Below are 26,968 nucleotides of genomic sequence, written 5' to 3' on the forward strand. Positions count from 1 at the left end.
TCAGCACCGCCCGCGGGCACCGGGCGGGCACCGAGCCCTCAGCGCCGAGCCCGCCACGGGCACCGAGCGGGCACCGAGCCCTCAGCGCCGAGCCCGCCACGGGCACCGGGCGGGCACCGAGCCCTCAGAGCCGAGTGCCCCCCGGGCACCGGGCGGGCACCGAGCCCTCAGCGCCGAGCCTGCCACGGGCACCGGGCGGGCGCCGAACCCTCAGCACCGCCCGCGGGCACCGGGCGGGCACCGACTCCTCAGAGCCGAGCCCGCCGCGGGCACCGAGCCCTCAGAGCCGAGTGCCCCCCGGGCACCGAGCCCTCAGAGCCGAGGCCGCCACGGGCACCGGGCGGGCACCGAGCCCTCAGCGCCGAGCCCGCCACGGCACCGGGCCCTCAGAGCCGAGCCTGCCACGGGCACCGGGCAGGCACCGAGCCCTCAGCACCGAGCCCGCCATGGGCACCGGGCGGGCACCGAGCCCTCAGCGCCGAGTCCCCCACGGGCACCGGGCCCTCAGAGCCGGCCCGGGCCCTGCCTGCCCGCGGGGCCCGGCTGCCCCAGCACCCCGGCAACACCGTCCGGCCCCGCTGTGACCGGCCGGGCTGCGGGACACAGAGCGGCTGCAGCGGGATCTTGGGTACGGCACGATCAGTACTGCCCGTGGCGCTGCTGCCATCGGGTCAGCAAAGGGGAAAAAACAAAACAAAACAAAACAAAATCCAACTACCCCCGAGCCTGAAGCTGCGTCAGCCTGCAGCAGATGGACACAGAGAGCAGGGGTTACTCCTCGCTTGGAGGCCACAGAACAGGACCCGAGGAGGAACTCGGGTGGCCTTTCCCCAGGATCAGCTCGGGCAGCACCGCAGATGGATTGCCTTCATCCTAGGTAATCCAAAAAATTGAAAAATCCATAAAATCCACAATGATCCACAGAATGCCCCATCTGCGAGAAGCAGAGTGTGGCATGCAGAAGAGAATTGGGGGGAGGGTTGGGATGCTTTTGTGCCACCAGATCATAGCTGGGGAGCAGCAGGGAGAAGAAGTAAACTTCCACAGCAAGAAGTAAAAAACACATGTTGACAGTTTTGTTAAGTAAAAAAGGGGAAAAAACCCATTATCAAAACCCTGTCTGCCAGTTACAGGTAATAAGGAAGGTAGGAAATTGTCAGTGGATAAACACAGCACTACCCTTACATTGATTTGGTCCACTTAAACATAGTATTTATTTATAATAAAGTTGTTATGAGCATTTTCTTTTGATCCAGATGGGTTCATTATGTACTGAGTGCTTTACATCATGTTTTGAACTAACCCATTGATAAATTAGTGCTAAATTTTATTTGTAAAAGGCATCTTTGGCAAGCATTCAACATTGACTCACAACAACAATTGCTCATAGTGCTGACTTACATTGTTCAATATTTGGAGCTGTTTAGTCCTCCCAGCATCCCACCCTATGGCAAAAACTTACACGGGGATTACAACTTTTATCTCACACAGAGATAAGGGGCTGAACGTTTCCACAACAACCTCCAATTTCAGGAGCTCAAACTGAGACAAGATGGTCCCGAGTTGATGGAAATTGGACTGTTTACAGCCAGATCCAAACATCTCACAGTCACCATGCAAACCGGGAGACAGCCCAGCAGGGTGTTCCCTGCCTAAAGCTGTTAGGCAAATGCTAACTCTGCTAATAACATTTATGCTGTATCACACAGAGCCTTAGAGCAAGGAAATGTCCAGAACAGGGCAGAAATCCCCTTGTGTCCCTCTTTTGGGTTGTTTAGCCCACTCTTCTTCAGGGACAGCCCTCTGTGTGACAAAGCTGCCTAACCTCCTCTCCTCCAGCCTGGTGCTCCTCTGGGCAGCTCTTATCTCAGAGGAGAAACCTAAAGCCAGGATGCAGCTGAGGAAAAATGATTACAAAGTCATACATCTAGTAAAAGCAGAGAAAGCTTGACACTAAAACCTTCAGTTTAAAGGCAGAAGATAAAGTTAGGGTTTGTTCTTTCCATTTATGTCTAAGGTGATTCTGGCCCCCAACCCTCAGTCAGTCAGTCTGTGGGACTAGTGGGACAAGTGTGCAGTCAGGAGAGTAAAGCATCCTTTTCTAATATTTAGGTCATTTGTGACAGATACTGAGAGAAAGAGGCACAAGGCTCTTGATGTTCACCAGGGCTCCTGGCAGAACTAGTCTATTGATTTTCTCAGAGGCAAGCAAATGGGAAGGCAGCATCACACCCTGGCCAAGGCAGCAGTGCAGCACCAGGAGCAGTGACAGTGTGACTCTGCCCTTCCTTGACCAGGTGCTGTGGAATCAGCCTGGCTCCTCTCCAGAGCACAAGTGATTTCCTGCTTCAGCTGGGGAGCAGCATTGATCAGCTGTGTGACACTGACATCGGAGTGTGGGTGTGGGGTGTCCCCAGCCTGGCTGTTCCCCAGCAGGAACCTCCCCTGGCAGCCACTGCCCTCCCTGCCCTGCACAGCATCAGCTGGCCCCAGAAGGACACCCAGAGCAAGAACTGCTCCTGGTGAGTCACAGAACCTGCAGGATGCTGTAATGTCCATGTGTTCTTTAAAATTATTTTTTCTTTTATACACAGTAATGTGCACAAGTGCCTCAAACAATCCTCAAGTGTCACAGACATCTTTTATGAAAAATCCTTTTGCTAGGATTTTTCTCCTGAGAAGCTGAGAGGCCTCAGGAACAAAATGTAACCAATGGTTATCTGCTGCTGTGGAATGCAACAGGTGCAGCTGGGATTGGGCTCATGGGGTTGTTTCTAATTAATGGCCAGTCACTGTCCAGCTGTCTCAGACTCTCTTGTCAGTCACAATATTTTATTATCATTCCATTCCTTTCTATTCCTTTCAAGCCTTCTGATGAAATCCTTTCTTCTATTCTTTTAGTATAGTTTTAATATATCATTTTCTTTTAATATAATATATATCATAAAATAATAAATCAGCCTTCTGAAACATGGAGGCAAGATTCTCACCTCTTCCCTCGTCCTGGGACCCCTGTGAACACCACCACACTCGAGTTTGCAGTATTTGTGAACATAGCTGGAATACTGGAATATTACTTCTGCTGTACCATAAATAACTGCAGAGCTGACAAGGAAGGCAAATTATTCTCAGCATAACGATGAACCCAAAACAAGCAAAGGAAAATGTCTAAATAATTATAAAATGGGTCAACATTAAGGGTGTAAACTGTTAAGCATCTTTACTTATTTAACATTTCATGCCTGGGTCTCAGTGCAGCCACAGTGTACTCCGGATTTCAATTACATCCCTGGATAAATGGCTTTGCAAGCATTAAGAAAAATCACCCAAGTTATCACAGGCCAAGTTTCAGACTAAAAGATTTCTCAGTAAGAAATCTGCAGCTAGAGGCTCTTCAGCTGGGGGCTTAGAGGATGAACACTGACAATGAACTCAACATTTCTAATGCTGCTAAAAACCATCCTTCTTGCCCTGCAGCAGAGAAGTGACATGCTGCTTACAGAGCATCTCCCTCAGATCTACTGTCTTTTCTATTTTTAAGCAAGCAGGTTTCTATTTAAAACTGCCATGTTACCGACTTCCTTAAAGCCATCTGCTGGTTTATTAGTCTGTGACAATAAAGTTTCCATCTCTGAATGTAATTAAGTAGAATCCCACGGACAATTTAGTTGTCTGACCTTTCATTAAGAATAGCAGCATGGTAGCACTTCTCAAGAAATGAAGAATTGGGACCTTTATAAACCTTTATTAAACTGTCCTCTACCTTGCCACTTCTCACTTTTCAAAAAAGCACTCATGTAGAAAAACCCCAAACAAACCAGTATTACAGAAAGAGCACAAGATAACTGCTTTAATATATCTGAGCCAACCAAAATGTTTGAGCTGCATCCATTTCTGAGGTCTGCCTGGTGTCTTAGCTGTCGTCCCTCACTGTATCAGACTGGAAGGAAATGAGAATTTTAGAGTCCTTAAATCATTCTGCTTCTCCACTGCAGTTCCAATAAGGGCTTGTCCTAGAGAGCATGCCTAAAAATGAACAGAACTCTGTAATGTGCTGAAAATATTTTTATTTTCCCTTCTTATGTTTGATGAACTGAACAGAAATGTTTAGGTTGGGCTAAAAAAAAATAAACTGTTCAAAAAATCATAATCATTCTTAAAGGAACAGACCACAAATGCAGAGGATGTACTCATGTTTTTTTGTTATTCCTGACCCAATTATCACACATAATTGCATGAGGTATAGCAATTACCTGTAGCCAAAGGCAGAGAATCAATCCAGTGGTTTCCATGGAAAGCTACAGCTTTCACCTGCAGCTGAACTGAGCTGAATTTCTTGTCACTCCTGGGTACCTGCCCCACCAGCCAGGGCAATGTGTCAATCCCTGGGACAGCTATCAGGGACCACATCCTTTATTCTTTCTTTTCTTTGAAAAAAACCCTGATGGTTCAGCAGCAGCAGGATGCCTTGGGCTACCTAGGAGGGTAAATGGAAAACTATTACCATTATGTACTTCAAAAATAACAAGAGAGTAATTTTCTCCTAATAGTAGAAATTATCCTGGATTAGTCTCCCTCCTGGAAACTAGCAAGCTCCAGGTATCTTGGCTTTCTCTCTTTTACAAACTCTGGTGTATAAAAGGCCAACACTTGGCCTCCTTCAGCCAGTAGCTGAAAAAAAGTATTCACATTTCTAAAGGTGTGCACAGCCCAGGTGCACAATGGCTTTGACCTGAACAATGCTCAGTTAACCACGGCTGGCAGGACTGCTGAGAGCCAGAGCCAGGGGCTTGTTAACATTTGGTTGCCTGTTGTGGCACCAAAACCCCTTCACACGATGTGCCAAAAAGTGGGGAAGGATGGTAAGAATAGGAACAGAAAGTGTGGTTTGGAGACAGCACCCAAAATAGCCAAGATGGATTTTTATGACATGAGATAAGCAGGGAGCATACCCAGGACAGCAAAATTACCAGGACTGTTGTAGTTTATACTTTTTATGATTTAGAGGAGATTTTTCATTGAAGTATCCACAATTTACCTGGAAACTTGTTAGGTGTTCCACAAATCAAATTACTTCAATTTTATATAATTTCTGGGACCAGCAGGAGGGAACTCGAGTTGGTGGGGAAGCACGAGTGAAAAGAACAGGATACAAGCCCAAGAGCCAAGAAAGCCCCACAAGTGGGAAGGGCCCTCTTTACATATGAATGCAAGTGTTAAACCACAGCTTTGGCACCGGGGAGAAAGGGACTGGAGGGAGATGCTGGTTTAGGATCAAAGGCTGGGGCTAGATTTAAGGAGTTGCTGGAGAAAGTGGGTGTGAGGTCCCCACAGAGTTCAGCTGCATTCCTGCCCCATTCCTCAGAGCCCCAGGTACAGGAGATAACCTGAGCTCTCCCTGCCCCTTCCCTTCTGTCACCTCAGTTCTAGTTCTGTACTCCAGACCTGGGCTTTTTCTGTACCTGCACCAACGCTGAAATATTCTGCTTGTCTGCCATTGAAAGAGGCCACAGGAAAACCACAGACTGACCCAAAGCCCCCATCCTGCCTGCCAGGGCCTCAGACCAGAAGTGGGGAGGGGATGTGGGGAGGCTGCCTTGTGCTCCCCCCACCACAAGGACTGTTATCTCCAGTCATTAGGCCTGGCAAAACCCATCCTCTGGCAGGTGCAGGCAAGTGTTCCCTCAGTGCCAGAGCAGTGTCTGAACCAACAGAACCATCGTGGGGGCTGCCTAGTGCAGATGCAGCACAGTACCTGCCTCACACGTGGGGGGTGAGGCACCACTGGCTCCAGTTTCTGTGGTGCTGGGTGCCCAGCCCCAAGAAAACATGCCTGCAATTTCAGTTCTGAGCACAATGCATGTTTTAGTCAGCTGCAGAAAAGCCAGGGAGTATTAGCTTACACCAGCAGCCCCCAGTTTTCACCAGCTCAAGTCCATCCATCATGCAAGTAATCGACTGTGAGCAAAGGCCCCACCTTTTTATTTCTCAGTGTTCCTCTTCTTCAACAGGGACTATTTACAGGTGTATGGAGTGACAGAACATGGGGCAATGGCTTCAAACGGATGGAGGGCAGGTTTAGACTCAGTATTAAGAAGAAATTCTTTACTGTGAGGGTGGTAAGGCTTTGGAACAGATTGCTCAGAGGAACTCTGGATGCCCCATCCCTGGCAGTGTTTAAGGCCAGGTTGGATGAGGCTCTGGTCCAGTGGGAGGTGTCCCTGCCATGGCAAAGGGGTTGGAATGAGATGATGTTTAAGGTCCTTCCACCCCACACCACCCTATGAGTCAGGATGTGCTAAGAGAGAGTGACCACACTCAGCCTGAATAAAATGCTTTATGGCAAGAGCAGAATACACTGAAGGGAAAGGAACATGACACTGAAAACCAGCTGCATTCTCCAGCAGAGTTTAGGCTGGAAAGGAGGAAAGTGGCATCTGCCAGCAGCTTGACTGTTGAAGAGCTGCTTTGAAATCTCAGCTATAGTGACTGTGGTGCTCCATGACAGCCACATCCTCTGAGGAGTCTGCTGCCTCTTTGAATTTGCACTCTCCATGAACATCTCAGGATTTTATGTTACACTCCTAGAGAACTATTGTTGCCTTGAACCCAAGAGGGATGAAGTATCACAGGACAGTGTAATATACTGATAGTTCCTAGGAGATGGAGACTTTCCCCTTAACCAGATGCAGGACTGTGAAAGGAAGAGCCTAAATCTCCTCTGCTCTCTTTCACTTCTGTCTCTGTTGAAATTTCTGTCTGATGCCCCATCAGTGCCCAAAATATTTGCACAGCAGGCACCCTCCTGCTTGCCCTGGTTTCTTAGATTCAGTGCTTCAGTGCCTTGCCTGAATACACTCCTGAAAATGCACACCAGAAGATGAAAAAAACCAAGAACAACAAACCCACAGCCAGCATGCTAAACAGAGGTGCAGATTGAAGTGTGCCACTGGGGACACAAGGCAAACACCTGCTTGGACATCCTCAGGTTTGACTTCTTTGGGAGGGTGACTCAGTGAACAACCCTTTTGTTGTTCAACAAACAAACAAACAAACAAACAAACAAACCTGCTTTGTCACAGCCCAAACTGCTGCAGATCAGGTGATGTGGAAGGAACCTGCCACCCCCTCAGCAGCATTTGACATCCCATCATACCCATAACTGAGTTAATACCAAACAAATCTCAGCATTGCACAGCTGACAAGGAGTTTGCAGTGAGAGACAGAACCACTCCTGTTCACAGCATCAGCACATGTTTACAAATTCAAGCAAGCCTGGAGTCAGCAGAACTGATCTAACCTTGCTGTGTAAGAATCCTCTGCTTCACAGCCCAAATGAAATAAAAGCCAAAGCAAGCAAATTAAATTACATCCAGTAATTGCCATGCTCCTGTTCAGAAGGCCTCAGGGACAAGGGAATGAAGATAACATCTATGATGATGTTCAGTGATGTTGTTTCTTTGAAAACTGGCATGTGCCATGGAGGAGAGCTGCCCATTGATTAGAAGAGGCTCATGGGGTCAACTTAGACTCCAGCACATTTAGAAGTCAATAGTGCCAATGGACAAGCAAGGGAAAATACACTTGGGTTAGTTCTAATGCAGCTGATTACATGGGCCCAGTGCTCACACAGCTGGAACAAGCTCCCCACACTCTCTTTGTGTCCCCTACACTGCTTGACAGCTTTCTGCCAAGCAATGAGGGCAGCCCAAATCAGAAGTAGATGCCCCAATTCACCAGCAAATGCCCAAACTACAGCACAACCTTTCTGCAGCCACCCTCTCTTTGGAGTGTAGGCATAGCAAATCCAGATGACTTCATGCACAGAGCACCCTTTAGTGGCAGCTTCCTTTCCCTGGGTTTTTGTCTTCAAGGCCTACCAAAGCGTATCCCTGCCCACCAACCAGCCCTGTTCCTGGGAATGTGCATTCCACTTCCATCCCACACTCGAGAAGCCATCAGCTGGCAGAGCATATGGACACAGCTCGTGCCTGTTCTGCCAGCAAAGACACTGGTCTGCAGAGCAGTCAGAGTCTTGTCACTGCCCAGAGGCAATATTCAATATTTGCAGGTTGCTATTACAGCTGGAGTGCCATGAACAGATCTTCCTCTCGTGCTTTTTCAAAACACCCAACACAGCTGCAGCAACAGCTGCACAGTTGGTTGTGCCAAGGACAGGCAAAGCAGTTTCAGTCCTGCAGGGTGGGACACCAGAACACTCTCCTGAATGTTTCAGACAGGATTGGGGTAACTCTTTGGGGTATTGCCACAAATTTGCCTCTAAGAAATGGGCTGCTGTATGTTGTGGCTCCCCATTTATATTGAGATTTGTCTTGGTGTAGTCCTGGGGTGCACATGTCGGCCCTGCTCTGCCTTCACGGTAAATCTGCAGTGCCCTTTGTGAGACAGAAAGTTGGCAGCCTCATTTTTAATCACTTCTGGGTTTGATTTCATCAGTGTTTTTCCAGATTTTTGTTTATACCTTGTAAAATTTTCCAGAAAGCAGAAAATCTGTTCAGTCAGGTCACATTGTGAAGGATATGCCAATTTGTCCCTCCACAAGTCACCATGACATACTCTCCCTTGTCCCGTTCTTCTCTGCCAAGAGGAACTTAAAAATCTCTTGATTTAAGGAATTAAAAATATATAGGAAATAAATATATATAATAAATGCTTATTTTTTAATTCCTATACTTACAAATATATAAGAATTCTAAAATCTCCTACTACCAATATTGTCCAAGTGGAAAAGATAACACAGTGTGGGACTCCTGAGAACACACACCCAACTCCTTCACAGTGATCAAAAAGAAAAACTCACACTCTTGTTAGGAGCTGCTCTCCCACTCTGTGCCCTCCTGACTGCTGGCCCATCTTCCCCAGATCTCAGGGAGACACCCCATAATATGACCCCATGAACATCTCCCACCCAGCAGCATTTCAGGGGGATCCCTGGATGAACACACTGCACTATCCATGAGCTGAAAGCACTGTATGGATTAAAATTCCTTCTTTTCTGGGCCAAGAGAGATGCTGCAATGCCCCACAAGGCAGCACAGGCCATACACAGAATATCCACATCCCAGACATGACCCTGGCACATCTGTGCATGATGGCAAAAGAATGTGAGAAGCCCTTGTGGATACCTAGCATACTAGCATATGTTAATATATATATATATATATATTTTTTTTTTTTTTTAATTGGCTCTAGCTCCTCTGAAACATCATCTTCCATAGTGAAGGATGGGCCTAAGAGGCAAGACTTCAGAAGGTGAAGAGCAATAGCATGTCTTTATTTTTTCAAACATCTCTATCCTAAGTTCAATGTTTGAGCATAGACATCATGTGTTTTCCAGGACACAATTTCAAGGAAAAAACAGACAATAAAGCCTGTACTCCAAAGTCTCATCTCACAACCCACGTAAAAATTTTAAAAGGGCAACAGACAGGGCAAGAGCACCTAAAAACAATCCTATTTGTAAAAATTTGTATTTGATGAGCAATGCAGGCTGCAGGTTACTATAGCAGCCAGATCCATCACCTAGGTGACCAAGCAGCAGTGATATCAGCATTAACCTATCCCTACACCCAGCCTCACACTGTGCACGTTTGCAGCCTCCCATTCCTTGGAAGGTTCTCCTCATACCAACAGATGGGCAGCAGCAGAGCATATGGACAGTCTGCAGGAGGGGTGACTCTCCTCACAGCACCAGCCTGCCTTGCTAAGGAGGATTATTTCTGACAGCAGCACCTGTGGAAGTGCTGGCCACTTGAGGCAACCCACATGTGTAACCTGATTTACTACCAGAATAATAAGCAGCAACTTGCCTGAAAGCTCTTTGGAAAAGCTTCTGATGGCCAAAGAGTCCACTGAACGTAGCAGAGGGCCTGAAGCAATGTCTGGAGGCATTGGCAAGTGTGACTGTGGTCACAAGGGTTTTCAAGATGAAGAAGAAACGAGAATGTTGACTCCATGATCAGAAGGCTTGATTTATTATTTTATGATATATGTTACATTAAACTATACTAAAAAGCAATAGAAAAGAAAAAGTTTCTTCAGCAGTTAGCTAAGCTAAGAATAGAAAAGAATGAATAACAAAGATCTGTGTCTCAGACAGAGCAAGAACCAGCTCTGCCATGAGTGGTCAAGAAATCCAAACACCGACAGGAGACCAATCACAGGTCTACCTGTTGCATTCCACAGCAGCAGATAACCATTGTTTACTTTAGTTCTTGAAACTGCAGCTTCTCACAAGGAAAAATCCTAAGAAAGGATTTTTCATGAAAGATGTCTGCAACAGGCAAGGTCTTCCCCCAAGGAACCATGACTTTTGGGAAGCCAAACTTTCAACAAGGAACACCAAATCCAAAAAATTCCCAAATCAATACCTTACCTATTCCATGGGAATTATCTGTTCCAAGTAAGATGTTTCTCTAATGTTGCACTGATGCTGTTTAACTCTGGGTATCTGTGGAACACTCCTGAGTAGAGATGTGTTTGTTTACAACCAAGCAACACATCACTGATTACAGGGACAGATTCAACTCCAGACTCCTGGAAAATACTGACTTTTTTCCCTAACAATATTACATAATTGGTAGCTTCTGTAGTCTAAAGGGATTTTGGTTGCTTGGGCTAAAGGAAATTAAATGGAATGAAGATTTTTTCCCCCCTTTTGTTAAAAGCTGCCTTTATATCCCATCGAGAAATTACCCGAGACAGAAATCTCTTTTCCTGCACTTTGATAAATAGGGATGACTCATTATTTCCCATTTTGCTTTAAATATCCTGCCATCCTTGTGGTTTGCTTTGTTCAGCTATTCTCTCAGCTTCACACAGCACCTGCTGTAATGGCACAGGAAGCCCTCTGTGGTTCTGGTGCCCTTTCAGTGCATCCCCTTATCAACAGAGCACTCTGACCTTTACACAGCCCTCACCTCACTTACCCACAGACACCTGCAACCCCCCCAGCCTTTCTTTGATCACCACTTCCTAGGCACCAGCAGATCACATTATCCTGGCAGAGCCAAAAAACATGTCCTACCTTTCCAAGCCTTTACCCTCATTGAAACACACTCAGATTTGGGGCTGCAGTTTAAATTGGCAAAGTAGACTGAACTGTTGCAGCTTCATTGACAATTCAGGAGGTGGGGAAACTTCTTCAGTTGAATTTATTTGTTTGAAACCTAATTCCTTGTTTGCTTCCTTGTCTTTTGCTCATCTTTCACTGCCTATTGCCCCCTGTTCCTTGTGCTCAGCAAAGACAGTGGTGTCCTTTACCTGTTTATCCATGCACAGGTTGAGTAAAGACCATTGGAAGCCAAGCCCTTTGGAATCCTGGAGAACAAAAGAATAACTGTCTTCCTGATAAAGCCAGTTTTCTTCTCTGTCTCTCACTGGCTGATGATGGGATAACACCAGCAAAAAGAAAACAAGATCAAAGTCATAGTGCTGGATCTGAGAATATAAAAGAAAAAATTTCAGAAAGAAAGGAACATTGGGCAGATGAGAGAAGTAAGAAATGCATTTCTGCAGCAAAGGGTATTTTACACTGAGGCTAGACAAGGGCAGAAGATTCTAGGGAAAAACAGGGCCTCTGTGTTGCAGGGAAGACATCTACTGGGGCCTGAAAGATTCAACCTCAACACAGAGAACACTTGAGCAGTGGAAAACAAAAAAAATAGGAGAATGGAAACGAATAAATGTTTTATTGTTAGCTGAGAACTGGACATTCTTTGTTCTTGACAGATGCAGCTTGAATTTTGCAGAGCTATTTTATCTGCTTGCTTTCCTCATGAAAACTCCCTTCAGAGGTGATCCAGGAGTGCCCAGGGGCTCCCACCCTGTCCCTGCAGAGGCTGGAGCTGCCTGGGGCTGAGGCTCAGCCTCAGTACAGGAGCCAAAGTCCAGACTCTGTCAGAGGGGGACATACCTGCCTTGATTTGCTGATGTCAGATAGGGAACAGTGTGACCTGGAAATTGCAGAGGGACAAGCAAGGTGAACAGAACACATGGATGCAGTCAACTGCTCAAGAAGCTCTCCATGTTTCTTGTCTGTGAATTATATTAAAAAATGTTTATTTAGTTCATATCCTTAGCAGTCCTCTTCAGAGGATTGGGTATCCAAGGTCAGGATGCCTTTCACAACTTTAATGAATAACTGCACGTTAAGCAGTGAATTTAATTAAAATGCATCACTACACTGAAGAAAATATCCAGCCCTTGTGACATTGTGCAACAGTGCACTCAGTGTAGAGATACAAGATAAACAAGGAACACTCCGACCTTGTGTATCATCCTGCATGACTTAACTTCCCATTACTTTTCACATTTCTTCTTTCCCAAATCCTAGTTACATTTATACATTTAGAAAAGATAACAGGCTAGGTGAACTTTGCAGAACTGCCAACAGCTGCTCAGGTGGAACTCTTGCCATGATGAGGTTGCAAGCATGCTCAACTGTGCAGAAAGAAAACTTCCTCATGAAACATCTCACTGCTCTTTCCTGCAGGAGCACTGGAATATTCAGTTGTTTCCAACTCCATGCCCCTGAGAAACTAAATGGGTCCTAAATGCTGTAATCCCATTTTGACTTTCACTCTTATCACTCTCAAAACCAAGACTGCAGCAGGAGAAGGCAGCAGGATTTTGTCTGTTGCTGCAAAGTGCAAAGAGCAGCTCAAGATGGCAGCTGAGAGACAGGAATGTAAAGCCTTCTCTTTTCTATAATGACAAACAAGAGAAATGTTATTCATCTGTGTCTGTGGGGGGAAGGCTCACACTAGAGAAAACCCAAAAAACCAGGAGAGAACTGCCTGAAGAGATCATGAAAGGAGACCTTCAAAGGCAGGGGGCAAAGAACCTTTGGATTACTTTCTCCCCTTTTTATAATGCATAGAGGACATTAAAGAGGTTTTTCAGTAGTTCTCTCTTATTCTAAAAGGATTTTTTTTTGCTCCTGCTTCTTTTTTACATTAAAAATTCAAGTCTTGCCTTGAATAGAAGGCTCTGAGGCAAACAGCATCAAAGACATGCACAAGTCAGGATCAAGTACATTGGGAAGGACATTTGGTTTGTGCCCATCTTGCACTGAACTCTTAAGGTTGCAGATAAAAATAAAAAAAATTGAAGATTCAAAAACCAAACCGAATTTAGTTCAGTTGCAACAAATACTTTTAGAATAGAAAAAAAAGTTAACATCATTAAATTACTAATGGTTTAATTAAAAAAAAATATGTGCCCCCAAAAAATCACAGCTGTGTTTGGGCCGAAGAAACCTACCCTTCATACTCAAAGTGAAATTAGTGATAAATAAAAATAGTGATAAATAAACCACCTTTTCATTGCCTTTGTGTCATGGTGAATAGGGTCTAAGTTACCTTCTGAAACAGACTTGTATCCCACACCCCTTTCCTGCTGAAGGGAAAAATACTTCCTGAGCCAGCTGCTCTCTTTTCTGGGTAGGAAAGCAGCAGCAGAGCTGTTGGACAAGGACTGGAGATTACTTCTTGTGCAACAACAGAACCAACTCCAAGTCTGTTGTACCTACAAAATGTGCCTACAAGATTATTTTCTTTTACTGCTTGTAGGAGCAGGAAACCTCTCAGACCCTTGGGTGGTGAAACTATCTGCTAAAAACATAAAAATAAAAAAGAAAAGCATCTTCTTGTAACACAAACATGTTGGATTTGGAAGTCAGCAAGAGGAAACAGAGATGGTGCATCTGATGACATTTTCCCAGTTTCTTTCTCAGGGTAGATCTGAGCTTTCAATCCTGAAGTGTTATTGTAACACTTTTTCCCTGTTCTGCATATGTGGTTTTGGTGGATTGCCTACTGAATATTGAGTTAGGGATGCTGAGAGCCTGCCTGTGTTCTCCAAATCCTGTGGCTATGTTGCCCTAGTCAGAATTAAATGATACATTACACCCTGAGTCACCCTCTGCTAATGCCTGCTAGATGTTTTCTGGCATCAAGGTTTAGAATTGGAGCTCATTGGAAATTTTCCATAGGGGAGATTTTCTGTTTCTGAGAAAACAGGAATTTTCCATGAGGGGAAAAAGAAAGGTTGTTTCTGCCAAAAAAAAATTGAAAAGGTTTGTTTGCAGAGAGGATCAAAAGATAGTATTTCATTTTGAATTGACCTGGACTAAGCAAAGTGCTCAATGCCCCAGGTGATCCACGTGAATTTTGGATACTTGCTGGTGGAGACAGTCCAGCCTCAGACAAAGAGGGGGCTGTGAGTGCAATTTTCAGAGGGCCCCGTGTGACTGCTGATTTCTGACAGCCACGAGTGTCACAGGTGCCTGCAGGGCAGGGCAGGGCAGGGCAGGGCAGGGGTGACAATGCCCCGGTTACAGCAGGGTTCCAGAGCCCCATGCAGCATCTCCAGCACTGAGACACAGACCCAGACAGGTTCTGCAGTGAGGGAGGAGGCACTTCCAGTAACCCCCAGCTGCTTTCTGAGCATTTCCACCTCCAGACCTTTTCTTCTCTGCTGGAACCACTGCCTCCACTCTTCCCTCCCTGCTCCCTCCCAGCTCCCACCCTCTTTCCTCACCCCTCATACCCCAGGTGCCACTCTGTGACCGTGTTCACAGGGCTCTGAGGATGAGGGAAGAGATGAGGATCTGACTCCATGTTTCAGAAGGCTGATTTATTATTTTATGATATATATTATATTAAAACTATCTAAAAGAATAGAAGAAAGCATTTCATCAGAAGGCTGGCTAAGAATAGAAAAAGAAGGAATGAATAACAAAGGTTTGTGTCTGGGACAGAGAGTCTGAGCCAGCTGGGCTGTGATTGGCCATTAATTAGAAACAACCCCATGAGCCCAATCCCAGATGCACCTGTTGCATTCCACAGCAGCAGATAACCATTGTTTGCATTTTGTTCCTGAGGCCTCTCAGCTTCTCAGGAGGAAAACTCCCAAGGAAAGGATTTTCCATAAAAGGTGTCTGTGACACTCCTCAGTGCCAAGCTGCTGCTGCCCCTGAGCAGCTCCACACTGGAGCTGTGCCCTCCCTGCCTGGCTGCCCTCACCCCACAAAGGGGCACAGACTGTGCCCCCCACACCTGTGCAGCCAGTGCTGCTTCCCACCAAGAACCTGAATGGGAGACAAATCCATTGATGCTCTCCAGTCCTTTGCCCCTCCAACAAAGTTTCTCCTACAGCTGAAAATGCTCCCAAAGCTTGGTTTTCATTTGTTTCTTTTTGTTTAAAAACAAAACCACACAACCTCTCATACTTGTGTAAAAGGAGGCCCCTCCTCTGCCCTCCCAGTGCCCATCAGGAATGCCCTGAGATCTGGAGTGTCTGGACTGCCAAGCCAGCAGTAATCTTCTTTCCCTGTTTCAGTGGGCTCTGGCTCAGGCCACAATATGCAGATAAACACCAAGGAAACAGATCCCAAACCTGAAACTGCTCTCACCATGGACAACCAGTGCATGACCCAGATCTGGTTCTGTGACTTTGCAGCTCTAGGGGCAAAAAGAGATGGAAAACTGCCCACTTTGGAGCCTTCTCTGAAGTGAGGAGAACCTCAGATCAGAGCTTCCTGTACTCTGTCTGGTAGGGACCTTCTCACTTACCTTCTGCCTCCAGAAGTGAAAGGCCACACAGCAGGATAAGGACATTCAAAGTAACATCTTCTGGCTGTCACTGGACTTCTGTTCCCTGGTCTATGAACTTCCTTCTTCACTCCCCTTCAAATAAAGCAGAACCTCCCTGCACCATGAATATAACCCTGCAGACCACACATGTCCAGCAGTTCAGCAGCTGCAGGAAGGCTCTGAAGGAAGCAGAGCTTTTGGGCAGCACTGATTCCCAGCAGCCTTCAGCCAGCTCTGAACTGTGCCAGAGGGAAAGGCTGAGAGGTGTCACATGCTGGCACAAAAGCAGCTCCTAGCAAGCAGCAGCTAACAGTGACACAGCTGAGCTGCCACCCCCAGGGCTCTCCAGGGCAGGTGCAGGTCAGTCCTGGGCACAGCCCTTGTGGAGCCCCAGTTTGGGGAACTCTTGGAGCTCCTTTGTCCCTCTGCTGGAGCAACTCAAACACTGCTGGATTCGCCTTTGCTCTCCCTGAGAGTGCTGAGCAATCAGGCAGGCAGCACTGCAGGCTCTGGCTGATGCACTGCAGCTGCATGGGAGCTGCAAGGGTCACTCTGACCAGGGCCATGGGGACAGAGGTCACTCTGACACTGCCACTGCTGCTGGCAGCACAGGGCATCCAACAGCTGCAGCAGAAAGGGCTGGAACTAATGGGCTGAGAGAAGAGTATCAGTGATGTGATCTCTGTCACAGGGTGACACGGGCACTGTCTGACCTGCCAGCTGGCCTGACATCAGGGGACACTGTCCCAGCCACCCCCTACAGCCCAGAAGGCTGCAAATGTCCCTGACAGAGCCCATCCCTGCCCTCAGAAGCCAGAGCTGAGTGCTCATACAAACAGGGCAGCAAGCAGAGTTCCTAAAGCACTTTATCCTAAAGCTTTATCAATCTGTTATCAGCTGCAGGCACTGACTGCCCCACACAGCTCGTGGGGGTGTGGAGAGCACCAGCACTGCCTGGCACCAGCCACACACCAAACTTGTCAAAGCAAAGGGGCCCTTGGTCAAACTGTGCCACTGCTGCTCCCAGCCCTCTCCTCATCCCCATGTGCCAGACAGGGCTGAGCCCCACAGCTGCAGCACCTGGGATCTGCTCTCACTCTATGTCCTGATAACATACAAGTAGCATTTCCTACAGGAGATCATCTTACCTGCAGCAATGATACTGGATGTTAAACTCTTTACACCCAGAATAAAAATGATCAGACAAATGACTGCACTTCTTACAGGCAATTACAGAACAGTTCCTCAAAAATACAAAGAGCCCCTTGAAAAATGAGCTGAAAAGACAACAGGCAGAAATCAGAAGGGAAGGGCAAGAGTGAAAGATGTGATTTGCCAAGAGGATTGGGATTTTCTAAGTGTAGAATCAGACTCAGTAAGAGAGAGATTAACTAACAGAAAACAGAAGTGCAGAAAATATCCTTGATGGACTTGGAAGTTGGGAAGCAAGGTGTAGGAGCATCAAAGGAAGAGCTAAAGATTTAAACCATCTTACATCCCCAGAGCAGAAACAGCTGATGAGGCTGAGCACACAAAGGAGTCAAGGACAGGTAACACAAAGCTGCTGCTCTGCTGCAGAACTGCATCTTTGCTCAGCCTTCAGTGCTTCAGTGCCCTGTCCTGCTCCAGGCTCTGTGTCCTGCTCCAGGCTCTGTGTCCTGCTCCAGGCTCTGTGTCCTGCAGGTTTGAGCTCATCTGTGGCATGAGGCAGGAGCCATCAGGTCAGGTCAGCCTGCACAGCTTGGGGCAGCTGGAGCTCAACCTTCTCCTCCTGGGAGCTGCAGAGCCTCCAGAGCTGAGGGCAATGAGCCAAACCCACAGCCAAAGCCAGCACTGGGGCACTGGGCTCTCACCTGCCTGGCAGGTGTTTGTCAAAACCAGACTTGAGTCTGCAGCTCATTGTGAAAAACCATCAGCATTGCACTGATCAATGCAAGCATTATCAACTCCTAGGTTCTGCACACCTTTATTAGTAAAATAAGACTTTCTTTTTGAAACTGGGATGTCTAAAATTGACAATGACTCACTGTAGCCATGAATTTTCCCATCTGAACCTTAGAGCAGAGCACCCCACAAACATGACACCAAATGTTACTAATTACCAACCTGCCATGCACAGTCAAGTCACATAATTTACACCATCAAGGCTGACAGAAAAAGCATTGCTCAGAAGAAACATTCAGCTAAAAGAAATAACTCATAATTTAATGCTCTCTTAGAAGTTTCTGCACAAAAAATTAAATTATCCCGAAGTTAGCTTTCAGGTTATTCTTGTATCAAAGATATAAATGGAAAACCTTTTAAAATTGCAAAGCAGCAGTAAGGAATGATTTGTGTAGTATTTTAACATTTTCATTTTTCTCACCACATCTCTCCCCTTCCACCTGCAGGTTTCACCCAAACTTGGTGAACACACAAGCCAAAGACTGGCATTAGAAATGTGCAAGCTGGGTTCCTGCTTCCCAAGTCACACCAAGAATCAAGAACACTTTCAGCATCTGCCCATCATGGCTTTTTCACACTTTGGTGCTTGTCAAGTACCTGTTTTTTAAATTAGATGAACTGAAGCCAAAATTCCAAGCCTGCCTGTATAGTGTGCAGCATATTCCACATATTGCATTCTGATGGCCTTGAACCTAGGATTGCAACAAAAATCACTTTTTAAATTACATAATAGATATTTTCAAGCTACTGACAAGCTCCAGTGAACTCATCTTACACTGTTCCATAGGTCTGTAACTATCCCTGCTATGTTAGCTTTATCTGTGTTTTTTGTCCTTCTAGAACATCCCTCTGTATGATTTACAGCCAAGATCAGCCCTCACCTGCAGCTCTGTGTGTTGTAAGGGCTCCTCAAACCTGCAGCATGTGCAGCACCACCAACTTCAGCCCAAAGGATTTCCCCCCTGCTCTGCCCATACTGGGTTCTCCCAATTCAGGGCACAATTGCTAGGGAAAAGAATGTTTTAGAAAAGGAGAATTATTGTAAATCCTTAAATGCTGTTTCCACACAATGTGGATGTTAGCTGGCACAAGCCAGCACTCTGTAATTCCAGAGATGGAAGGTGAGGAAATTCAGCAGCTGCAGGCTGAAGCTTCACAGCCAGGTGAACCTTTGCAGGTTTTTGCTCTCTCCACACTGTATTTCTCAATCTGTCTGGATGCCCAGAAACCTGAATTACAGTCTGATTTCCCAAACTGTCACTTTTTCTTTTAATTCCATACAATCTGGAGATGCTGTTAAAGACCTGAGGCCAGCAGCTTGGCTGGCTCACATCTCAGTTGTTTAAACTGTTCAACACTGCATGCCTTATTTAGATGCCCTGAATTACAGTTACAAAGGCTTATTTACTAATGTTGCACTAGACAACATTCTCAAAACAGATCTAAGAAACCTATACAGCTTTTATTCTTGTTTTATGCTCAAATAAATGCAAACCTAATCCTTCCTTCAAGTCTCTGAATAACACTAAGCATATTAAATTCAGTTCAACATTTTTGAATTGTAGAACCTCGTTAAGCAACACTCACATTTTTATTACCCTGAGTTTCTCCTTGGTGGGATGTGAGGCACAAGAGGAAAAAAGAACTCTTAATGGGATCCTCCATGACAGCTCAGCACAAGGAATTTGCAAGGGAAGAAGTGGAAAAACACCTACTGATTATTTAATTTCAGCAAGGACAACAGACAACTGCAATAATTTATTTTCTTTTTTTCTAAACATATCCCACTAAAACATATCTAAATTGTATCTTTCTATTACTGCACACTGTTTATATGTTCCCTCATTCCAAACATAGCCTCCAGGTGAGTTCTGCAGTGCTGCCAGCATCAGGAACACCTTAGGCCAGTGACACCCAGGTGCTGTCACCTCCAGCCATGGGACACCCTGGTTTGGTGCACATAATCCATTCTGGATTGCACAGCCCCAGCACAGCACAGCTGCAAAACTCTCCTGCAATGGAAAACCTTCAGCCTTAAGGGTCCCTTTATGGAAAATGAGGGTATCAGCTCTGGCCAGGGCGTTTCTGAGCAAGGAAACAAAATATCCTGACTTGTGCAAATCAGAATCTCCAACAGGAGACCTCTAAAAAAGAGCTTGCCTTTCTTTTTTGTTGTGAATATAATACACTCACCAAAAATCTAAGCTGGCTGTAAAACTTGGGCTTTTGTGGTGGCATTTTTTAAAGAGAGGTGCATCAGCAGATATTTCAAAACAGGAAGCAGAACACAGAGGACCATAGAATGGTCTGGGTTGGAAGGGACTTTAAAGATCATCTCAGTCCAGCCCCCACATGGGCAGGGACTCCTTCCATTAGCCCAGTTACCAATTTTAGCCCAGTTACCACTTTTAGCCCAGTTACCACTCCCCATCAAATCACCACTTTGGATTTGAAGCAGCTGCCTGATACTGACACTTTGTAGACGTTGTATGATTATTCCTCTACATTTCTATCCACTGCTGAGGATCTTACTCTTCTAGAATATTAATTACAATCGACTTCCAATCCTTAGAATCTGGTTTAAGCCCAGAGAAAAGTAATAAACATAGTCCTATTCATACTGGCCCTATCACTGACCCTAAGCATCCTCCATCCAGGGATGGGGCATCCACAACTTCTCTGGGCAACCTGTACCACTGCCTTACCACCCTTACAATAAAAAAAATTCCTACTATCTAATCCAAACCTGCCCTCTTTCAGTTGAAAGCTATTCCCCTTTGTCCTGTCACTCCATGCTCTTGCAGGTAGTGTCCCTCTCCATCATTCTTCTCTCATGAAACAGCCAATTTCCTTCAAAGAATGCAATAAATTGATGCATACCACTGCTCTCTCCTTTCAGCATTTTTCCAGGTTGTGATTTGTGGGATGTTTTGACCTGCCTCTAGTCACGTGGGATTTGAACTGGATCTGCCCTGGTACACTTGTAAATACAGATGATATATGCCAGAAACAACTTTTCACAAGTTCAGTGTGCTCAGATGAAGCTAGACAATGATTTAAGGAGGTTACACGTGAAAGAACAGGGTAACATTTCCCTCATTATGATACTGACCATCACCTTGAATTACAATGTGCTGGAAACTAAAATAAACAGCACTTAAAACTGTCTGACAAAGGCCAAACCCTTTGGGGAAAGGAATACAGATGAATCAGAGAAATAACCACAAAGGTGACAGAAAATAAAGGCACTGCACCCAAAGAGATGGCACCAGTGAACAGCCATGGATGGGGGGAAAAGCAGCACAGGCAGGGAAATAATTCAACACAGCAGCCAGCAAAGGGGGAGGGAGAAGGGGAAAAAGCAGAAGGAAAGCTGATGAAGTTGCCTGCAGGGAATAACTCAGAATAACAGAATAACAGAGGGAGACTCACAGAGAGCAGCTTTGTCCCAGGGTGATCCCACAGCTCCAAGGACAGCTCCTGCTCGGGGTCCCAGAGATGCCAGCTCAGAGGGCAGGTCCTGCTCATCACCTCTGTGGGGAAAGCAAATTTTAACCAGTCAGGGCAACACCTCCTTGCATTTCATGTGCTTCCTCCCACCAGGGCCGTTTCAATCACCTCATCAAGTGCCCAACTTGCCCACTCAATTAACATTTGCCATTTGTCTGACTAGCTGTACTAATTACCCCTTCCCCCTGCAATCTGGGATCTTCCTGTCTGTGAGGGAGAGAAATGCCAACATTTTCTACAGAGGCTCAAACAGCTGTGGTCTCTGCTGGGTGCTACCAAAGACCAAATATTTCTGTCTGCAAAGTTAATTATGTTCCTGAAGGGCAACCTCCTGTTCAGGAATGTGTCTGAACAAAACCACTTGCAGAAGCTGCACCAAGAGCTCCTGGGTGCTGTTTAAAACACAAAGTCTCCTGATGTTTGCCACAGTGCAGGAGCTGGGGCAAACACATTACCTGTGACAGCAGCTCCAGAGGCAGCCAGGAGACCCCGATGACCAATTACAGACTCAGCTCCTGAAAATCAGAGAGAAGTGAAGGGCCAAAAATGTATCAACCAACCTTATCAGGGCCTGTCTCCAGCCAGGATACAGGAAACAGCATCTCCTCTTTGCCCTTGCCAAAAAGAAATAGAATCAGCAATAATAACACAACGAGGCAAGGGAGGCTACCAAAAATGAATTAAAATTGATTGCATCTTTAATACAGCACTTTGTCTTAATTCTTTAAAAATGTTTGTGCGAGCCAGAGTTTCTCATGACTTAAAATGATTTTGTATTTGAAAGGAAGAAAGCTGAGCCACTCTAAGGCAATAAGGGAGACCTGATACACATCCACAAGAAACTGATCCTTTTCAGTAATACAGTGAAGAACACACGTTTTTCTTCAAAATTTTATTTTAATTTAAATTATGGGGCCAGCCAGATTTTTTGGGTACGAAACATTTTCCTCAGGAGAAATGAAATGCTACCACGGAAATAGAATTACAATTGTATACATCTCTTATTATTATAAAAAAAAAAAAAAAAAAAAAAAAGAAACCAAAACAAAAACCAAAAAAAAAGCTTGCATTTAAATATGTTTTAGTAATACCCTTAAGCCTTCAAGCAGATAAGAAACCACTTCCAGAACAAGTTTTTTAATATGAACAGCACATCGAAGGAGCTTTAATTTAAATACAACTTCTTTTCGAAAGCCAACATTCAAATGTTTCCACATATTAAAAAAGTCACCATAGCCATTGATTCCAAGGCCTACTATAGAGAAACCTCTATCCCAGTCCAAATGTTTTCACTTCTTTACACATAGAAATCTTTAGCACATCTACATCTTTCTAAAGAGGAAGCCTTACATGTTATGGTGAGTAACTTGGCAAATAATGTTTCCTCCACTCAGCTATGATAAACCAAAATATAACAGACAGTTAGTACTGAGCTACAACACCACCTCATGCCAGCTCTGCCTGGCATCTCTGGGAAGAGTCAGCTATTTTCTTTCCTGTAAGCAAAGTGATTCTGTTTGCAAAGGACACATTAAGAACCTTTAAAAGACCAATTTCAATGTTAAGAGCAGTATTAACCAACCGAGTGAAAACACTCAATTTTCTGGAGCTCTGGGATTTTCCTTGTGAAGGCTTTCAAATCAGCTCAAACGTCACTGATTGTGAAATATTTCAAATGGGAAGAGGACAGGAAGCAAGAAACATTTTCTGTAGCATTCACAATCATTCAGTCATGCAGAATTGGAACTTCCAGACCCCAATCCACGAGTTTTTGCTTGGTTGTGATCTCAGCGTTACTATATGATGGATAGATACAATTTTAATAACATCATTTAGCTATATTTAGTAGATTCCTTTTGTATGGTCACAGTAACAAAAACATGGTGCAAAATCAGTTGGGTTTTCTGTTTTTATAAATACTGATAGTTTGCAGCAATAAAGAAGGAAATCAACAAAAATGAGATCATTTTGTTATCCTAGGACACCTATGGAATTGCTTCTGGAGGTTGGAGGGAATGAAATCACTCACACAACTATTGTACTGAGTTATTTCCTGTCAGAAATGATGCACTGCAGGCTCCCCAGAAGTCAGAGGAATCAATATTAATTGAGCATAATCCTTGCCATTTGCAGAGCTGGTGAGCACAATGCTAGTGTAATTAAATAAGGCCAATATTATCTGGTCAGAACAGAGCAGAAAGGGTTCCAGTTCTCTGGTTCAGCCTACCCTAATTGATGGCACCCCATTAGACATGTGAATACAAAGGATTTGTTTGGGTTTGGGTGTTTGTTTCCTTTTAAATGCTGCAGTACTTAAGATTGTTAAATCAGCATTTCCATGTGATCTGAAGTATTCAATTACATATGAGCATTCATTTTGCAAAACTCAATATTAGGTAATAGTTACAGACTAATACAATAACATTCCTCTGCTGTACAAATTAAATCATATTTTAAAGAAATGAGCAGCCTAGGAGTTATATACAAAAGAAACCAGCAAGCATTGTTGAAATGAAATGCAAAATGTCACTGCTAGGTCTACTGTCTGAAATACCTTTAAAGTAAAATTAACAAAACCCCTTAGAACATATTTCCAAGTTTACAACTCAAGTTTCAGAAAAATCAAATCATGTCCAAAAAAAAATTCTATAAAGCAGTGAAAGGCATATATACATTTTCCTTATGAACCTTGAGATTTCACTCCTTTAAAAGTTGCTAAGTTTCGATATCAGTTTATTTGCAAGACAACTGTTTATCCCAATAAGCTCACATCTTAGATACATTTCCCCTTTGATTACAAATAAAGCACTGCACATTTTTTTTTTTTTTTTAAATCAAGGCATATAATCTTATACTATGGTGCCAGGTATGCACAGGTCACATTGTGCTCATTATCTCAAACAAGGTAAGTGCAAACATACAGATTTATTCAGATTTGCAAGCATGCAACCTGTTACTTAACTACATGAATACCTTCTCTCCTAGACCAAACTAGTATCTATATGTTTGCTTTCACGAACCTAGAATCTTTCTTTTCAGGACTCCTAAAACAAGCAGTGTCTTTGAACTCTGAAATGACACAAATATCAAGAAAGTCCACATTGTGCAAGAAAGCAGCAGCTATGTTTCTCACCTTGGACTAAAAATGAAAAGAGAAAAACAAAAACCGTTCACTGAACAGCAGATTAGCAGTAATGTTCCTCATGAATCGATAAGAGTGCCTGATGCTGAATATCTAACAGCAAATGCTGAATTTGGGTTTAATATTTTAAAGGTTTATTGGAGTTTTAAGCTTCTTGCTGTGCTGGTCTCTTCAAATCCCTGATCTGTTTAACTAAATAGGTCTTCTCATCATTAAATTGTTCGTCCTCGGTCCTGTCATTCTGAAACTTGCTGAGGAACTCAATAAGTTTGGTCTGGTTCTTTAGAAGGATGTCTAATATAGGCTGTGTCTTGTTAGGATTGGCTACAAACACCTGCAAGAAAATAAAAGGCATTGAGCACAACAGCGAGAAACAAAAGGTTAAGTTAAAAAAGAAATTATCTACCAAAATACTGATGATGATCAATTAAACCCATGTTTTAATTATTTCAGTATCCCACCAAAATACTTCACGTTTTTTAATAAAATTACTTTTTTTTTTTTAATCAAGGCATAAGCTGAAGATCAGTACCAAAGTAAATCCAGTCTGTGGGAGCCTCAACAGCCTCTGCAGAAACCACTGAAGACACTTTATGGTTAAATTCTATGGCAGATGCATGGTTTCATATCATGTGCAGCATCTGATGGCAATCTCACACTTCACTGCAAAGTTTTAGACCTCCAGTTATAACTCTCAGCTGCCTGTCTCCTGCAAAGTCAGAAGCCATCTGGCACAATGTTCAAATTACAATCCAGGTGACCTGAGTGAAATACTGCTCTCTTTCAGCCATCATGCAGTGTGACAAAACCACTTTTGAACTCCAGGATTTTGTATGGAATCATGCATTCCTCCTCATCTTAATGCATTCAATGCCAAAAGTTTCTGAGAGATGTTACTCTGACAACCACATGGAAGTCCCTAAGTGGTTTCTAAATGGTTTTCAAAAGATATCCAAGATATCTATTTGTAAAGATGGATCATAATCAAGCAAACATTAGTGCTCCCTTGATTTAATCACTCAGCAGACATTAAGGTCAGCTCCATTTAGGCTCAGCTAAGCAGTTTACTCAATTAAACAACAGCTGGTCAGATTCCTTCTGTTTCCTGGTGGGCTTTTGTCACATACCTTGAACACATGGAAGGCCTCAAACTGAATGTTACGGCTCTTGTCTCGTAGAAGGTTCATCATTAGTTTGAGATTTTCAGGTTTACTGATGTACTTTGTCATAATTGTGAAGTTGTGTCTGTCCAGTAACAATTCACCGAGAAGCTGAAGGCAGAAAAGAATGAAAAATGAAAAAATTACCAACAGAAGAATCAACTGGTATAAAAATGCTTTCAGAGCCCTGAAGTGGTGTGGGGCTCTGTGATGCAGCACCAGTGGACAGCAGATAAAGTAGCAACACAACTAAGTGCCCTAAATTTCCATGTGCAGGTGCACATTTTCCCCTCATTTCAACTACACAGTTTCTCCCTTTCCTCAGAAAGTGAAAAATCACACTGTTCTCCCTTGTTATGAATTGCAAAGAGAAGTCTTTCAATTTTTTCCCCCATGACTTCATTATTTTTTCCACTTATACAGAAGCTATTCAGCATAGAAAGAATGCCTTTAAAAACCTCAAAAACCCAATAAAACTGGTTAGTATATCAAATGAAATACTGCCTGTTCTTTTGCTACCTAAAGGGTTTAAAAGGATTTTGCCCACAAGGATCCCCTTTGCTGCAAGCTCTGCATTACATTTATGTTCACTATTTCTTACCTACTTGAATGTAAGATCAGTATTGCTTTAGGCACATCATGTGAATCTTTGTTAAATTATTTAAATGTAACCAGACTTGTTGAAGGAAAAAAATCAACAAAAATAAAGAAATTTGAGGAGCCATTTTTTCATAGGGAGAGAAATTACTGTGGTCTGTGCTGGACATTAGGATATGTAACAACTGGAATAAAAAAATTAGCTGATCCCAAGAATTAAAATGTCTGAAGAGTTAAAATAAATACTGTTCAAGGCTGTTACAGATGCCATTTCAAATAAAGTTAACTCACCTTGAAAATAAAGGGAATCTCTTTGCATTTCAGAAGAAAATAAAAATGCCTTACCTTAAGTGACTGTCTCTTTGTCACGTAATTTTCTGAATGAAGTAACTTCTCATATTCACTGAAGAACTAAACACAGAATACAGAGAAGGGTTAGGACTTTTTCAAGTGTCACAGGCATCTCCTTCCAAATTATTGCAACAAAGTGGAGAAGATGCAAATCCCTAACAAAACCAAACAGAATCTGAAATCTCAGTGGGTTCCTGTAAGTCACTACTTAGGCTTTTAAAGCATATACAAGTTAAAAATTGAATATGCTTTAAAAAAGATGTATTTGCTTTTTCAAGAGACTTTAATGTTTAGATTCCCAGGGCAGTGGAAGGATTTTCCTCATTATTTCTTAGAGAAACAGCAGCCCAGAGCAGCCCCCATCCCTGAGTGCCCCAGGCCAGGCTGGATGAGCTGTGAGCAGTCTGCACTTGGTGCCCCTGGCAGGGCTGCACCAGGGCAGGCTGGAGGGGACAGCTCCTGTAGCCCCACATTTCTCCTCACAGAGAAAAGCAAGGCACAATTCTTCCCAAGAATATCCTTATCTCATCTGCTGTGCCTGTGTTTGTGCCACAGCAGAATGCACAGTTCTGGGCAGGGTTGAGTGCTTGGCTATCACTGACATCTTTTCTGAAAAATCCTTTTGCCAGGATTTTTCCTCCTGAGAA

At 44.2% G+C, this 26,968-nt stretch overlaps 1 protein-coding gene and 1 long non-coding RNA gene across 2 annotated transcripts in view; both read right to left on the reverse strand.

Moving 5' to 3' along the window:
• Positions 1-1,186: 1,186 nt before the first annotated feature.
• LOC139594753 (uncharacterized) lies at positions 1,187-21,515 on the reverse strand. The gene is made up of 2 exons (XR_011680748.1): positions 20,994-21,515; positions 1,187-4,477 (listed from the first exon to the last, which is right to left on the reverse strand). It is a non-coding gene; the product is annotated as an uncharacterized lncRNA (long non-coding RNA).
• Positions 21,516-21,948: 433 nt separating this feature from the next.
• Positions 21,949-26,968, reverse strand: part of CAB39 (calcium binding protein 39) — a 45,182-nt gene continuing 40,162 nt past the window's right edge. Inside the window, exons 7-9 of the mRNA XM_071437132.1 lie at positions 26,316-26,381; positions 25,341-25,484; positions 21,949-24,547 (exon numbers count right to left, since the gene is read on the reverse strand). Of these exons, the coding sequence (XP_071293233.1) occupies positions 24,359-24,547; positions 25,341-25,484; positions 26,316-26,381 (399 nt within the window). The 3' untranslated portion in view covers positions 21,949-24,358. The remainder of the gene's footprint in view (positions 24,548-25,340; positions 25,485-26,315; positions 26,382-26,968) is intronic.

The sequence above is a fragment of the Agelaius tricolor genome, unplaced genomic scaffold, assembly GCF_023055355.1.
Source record: "Agelaius tricolor isolate 1412-34295 unplaced genomic scaffold, bAgeTri1.0.p SCAF_12, whole genome shotgun sequence".
Lineage (NCBI taxonomy): Eukaryota > Metazoa > Chordata > Aves > Passeriformes > Icteridae > Agelaius > Agelaius tricolor.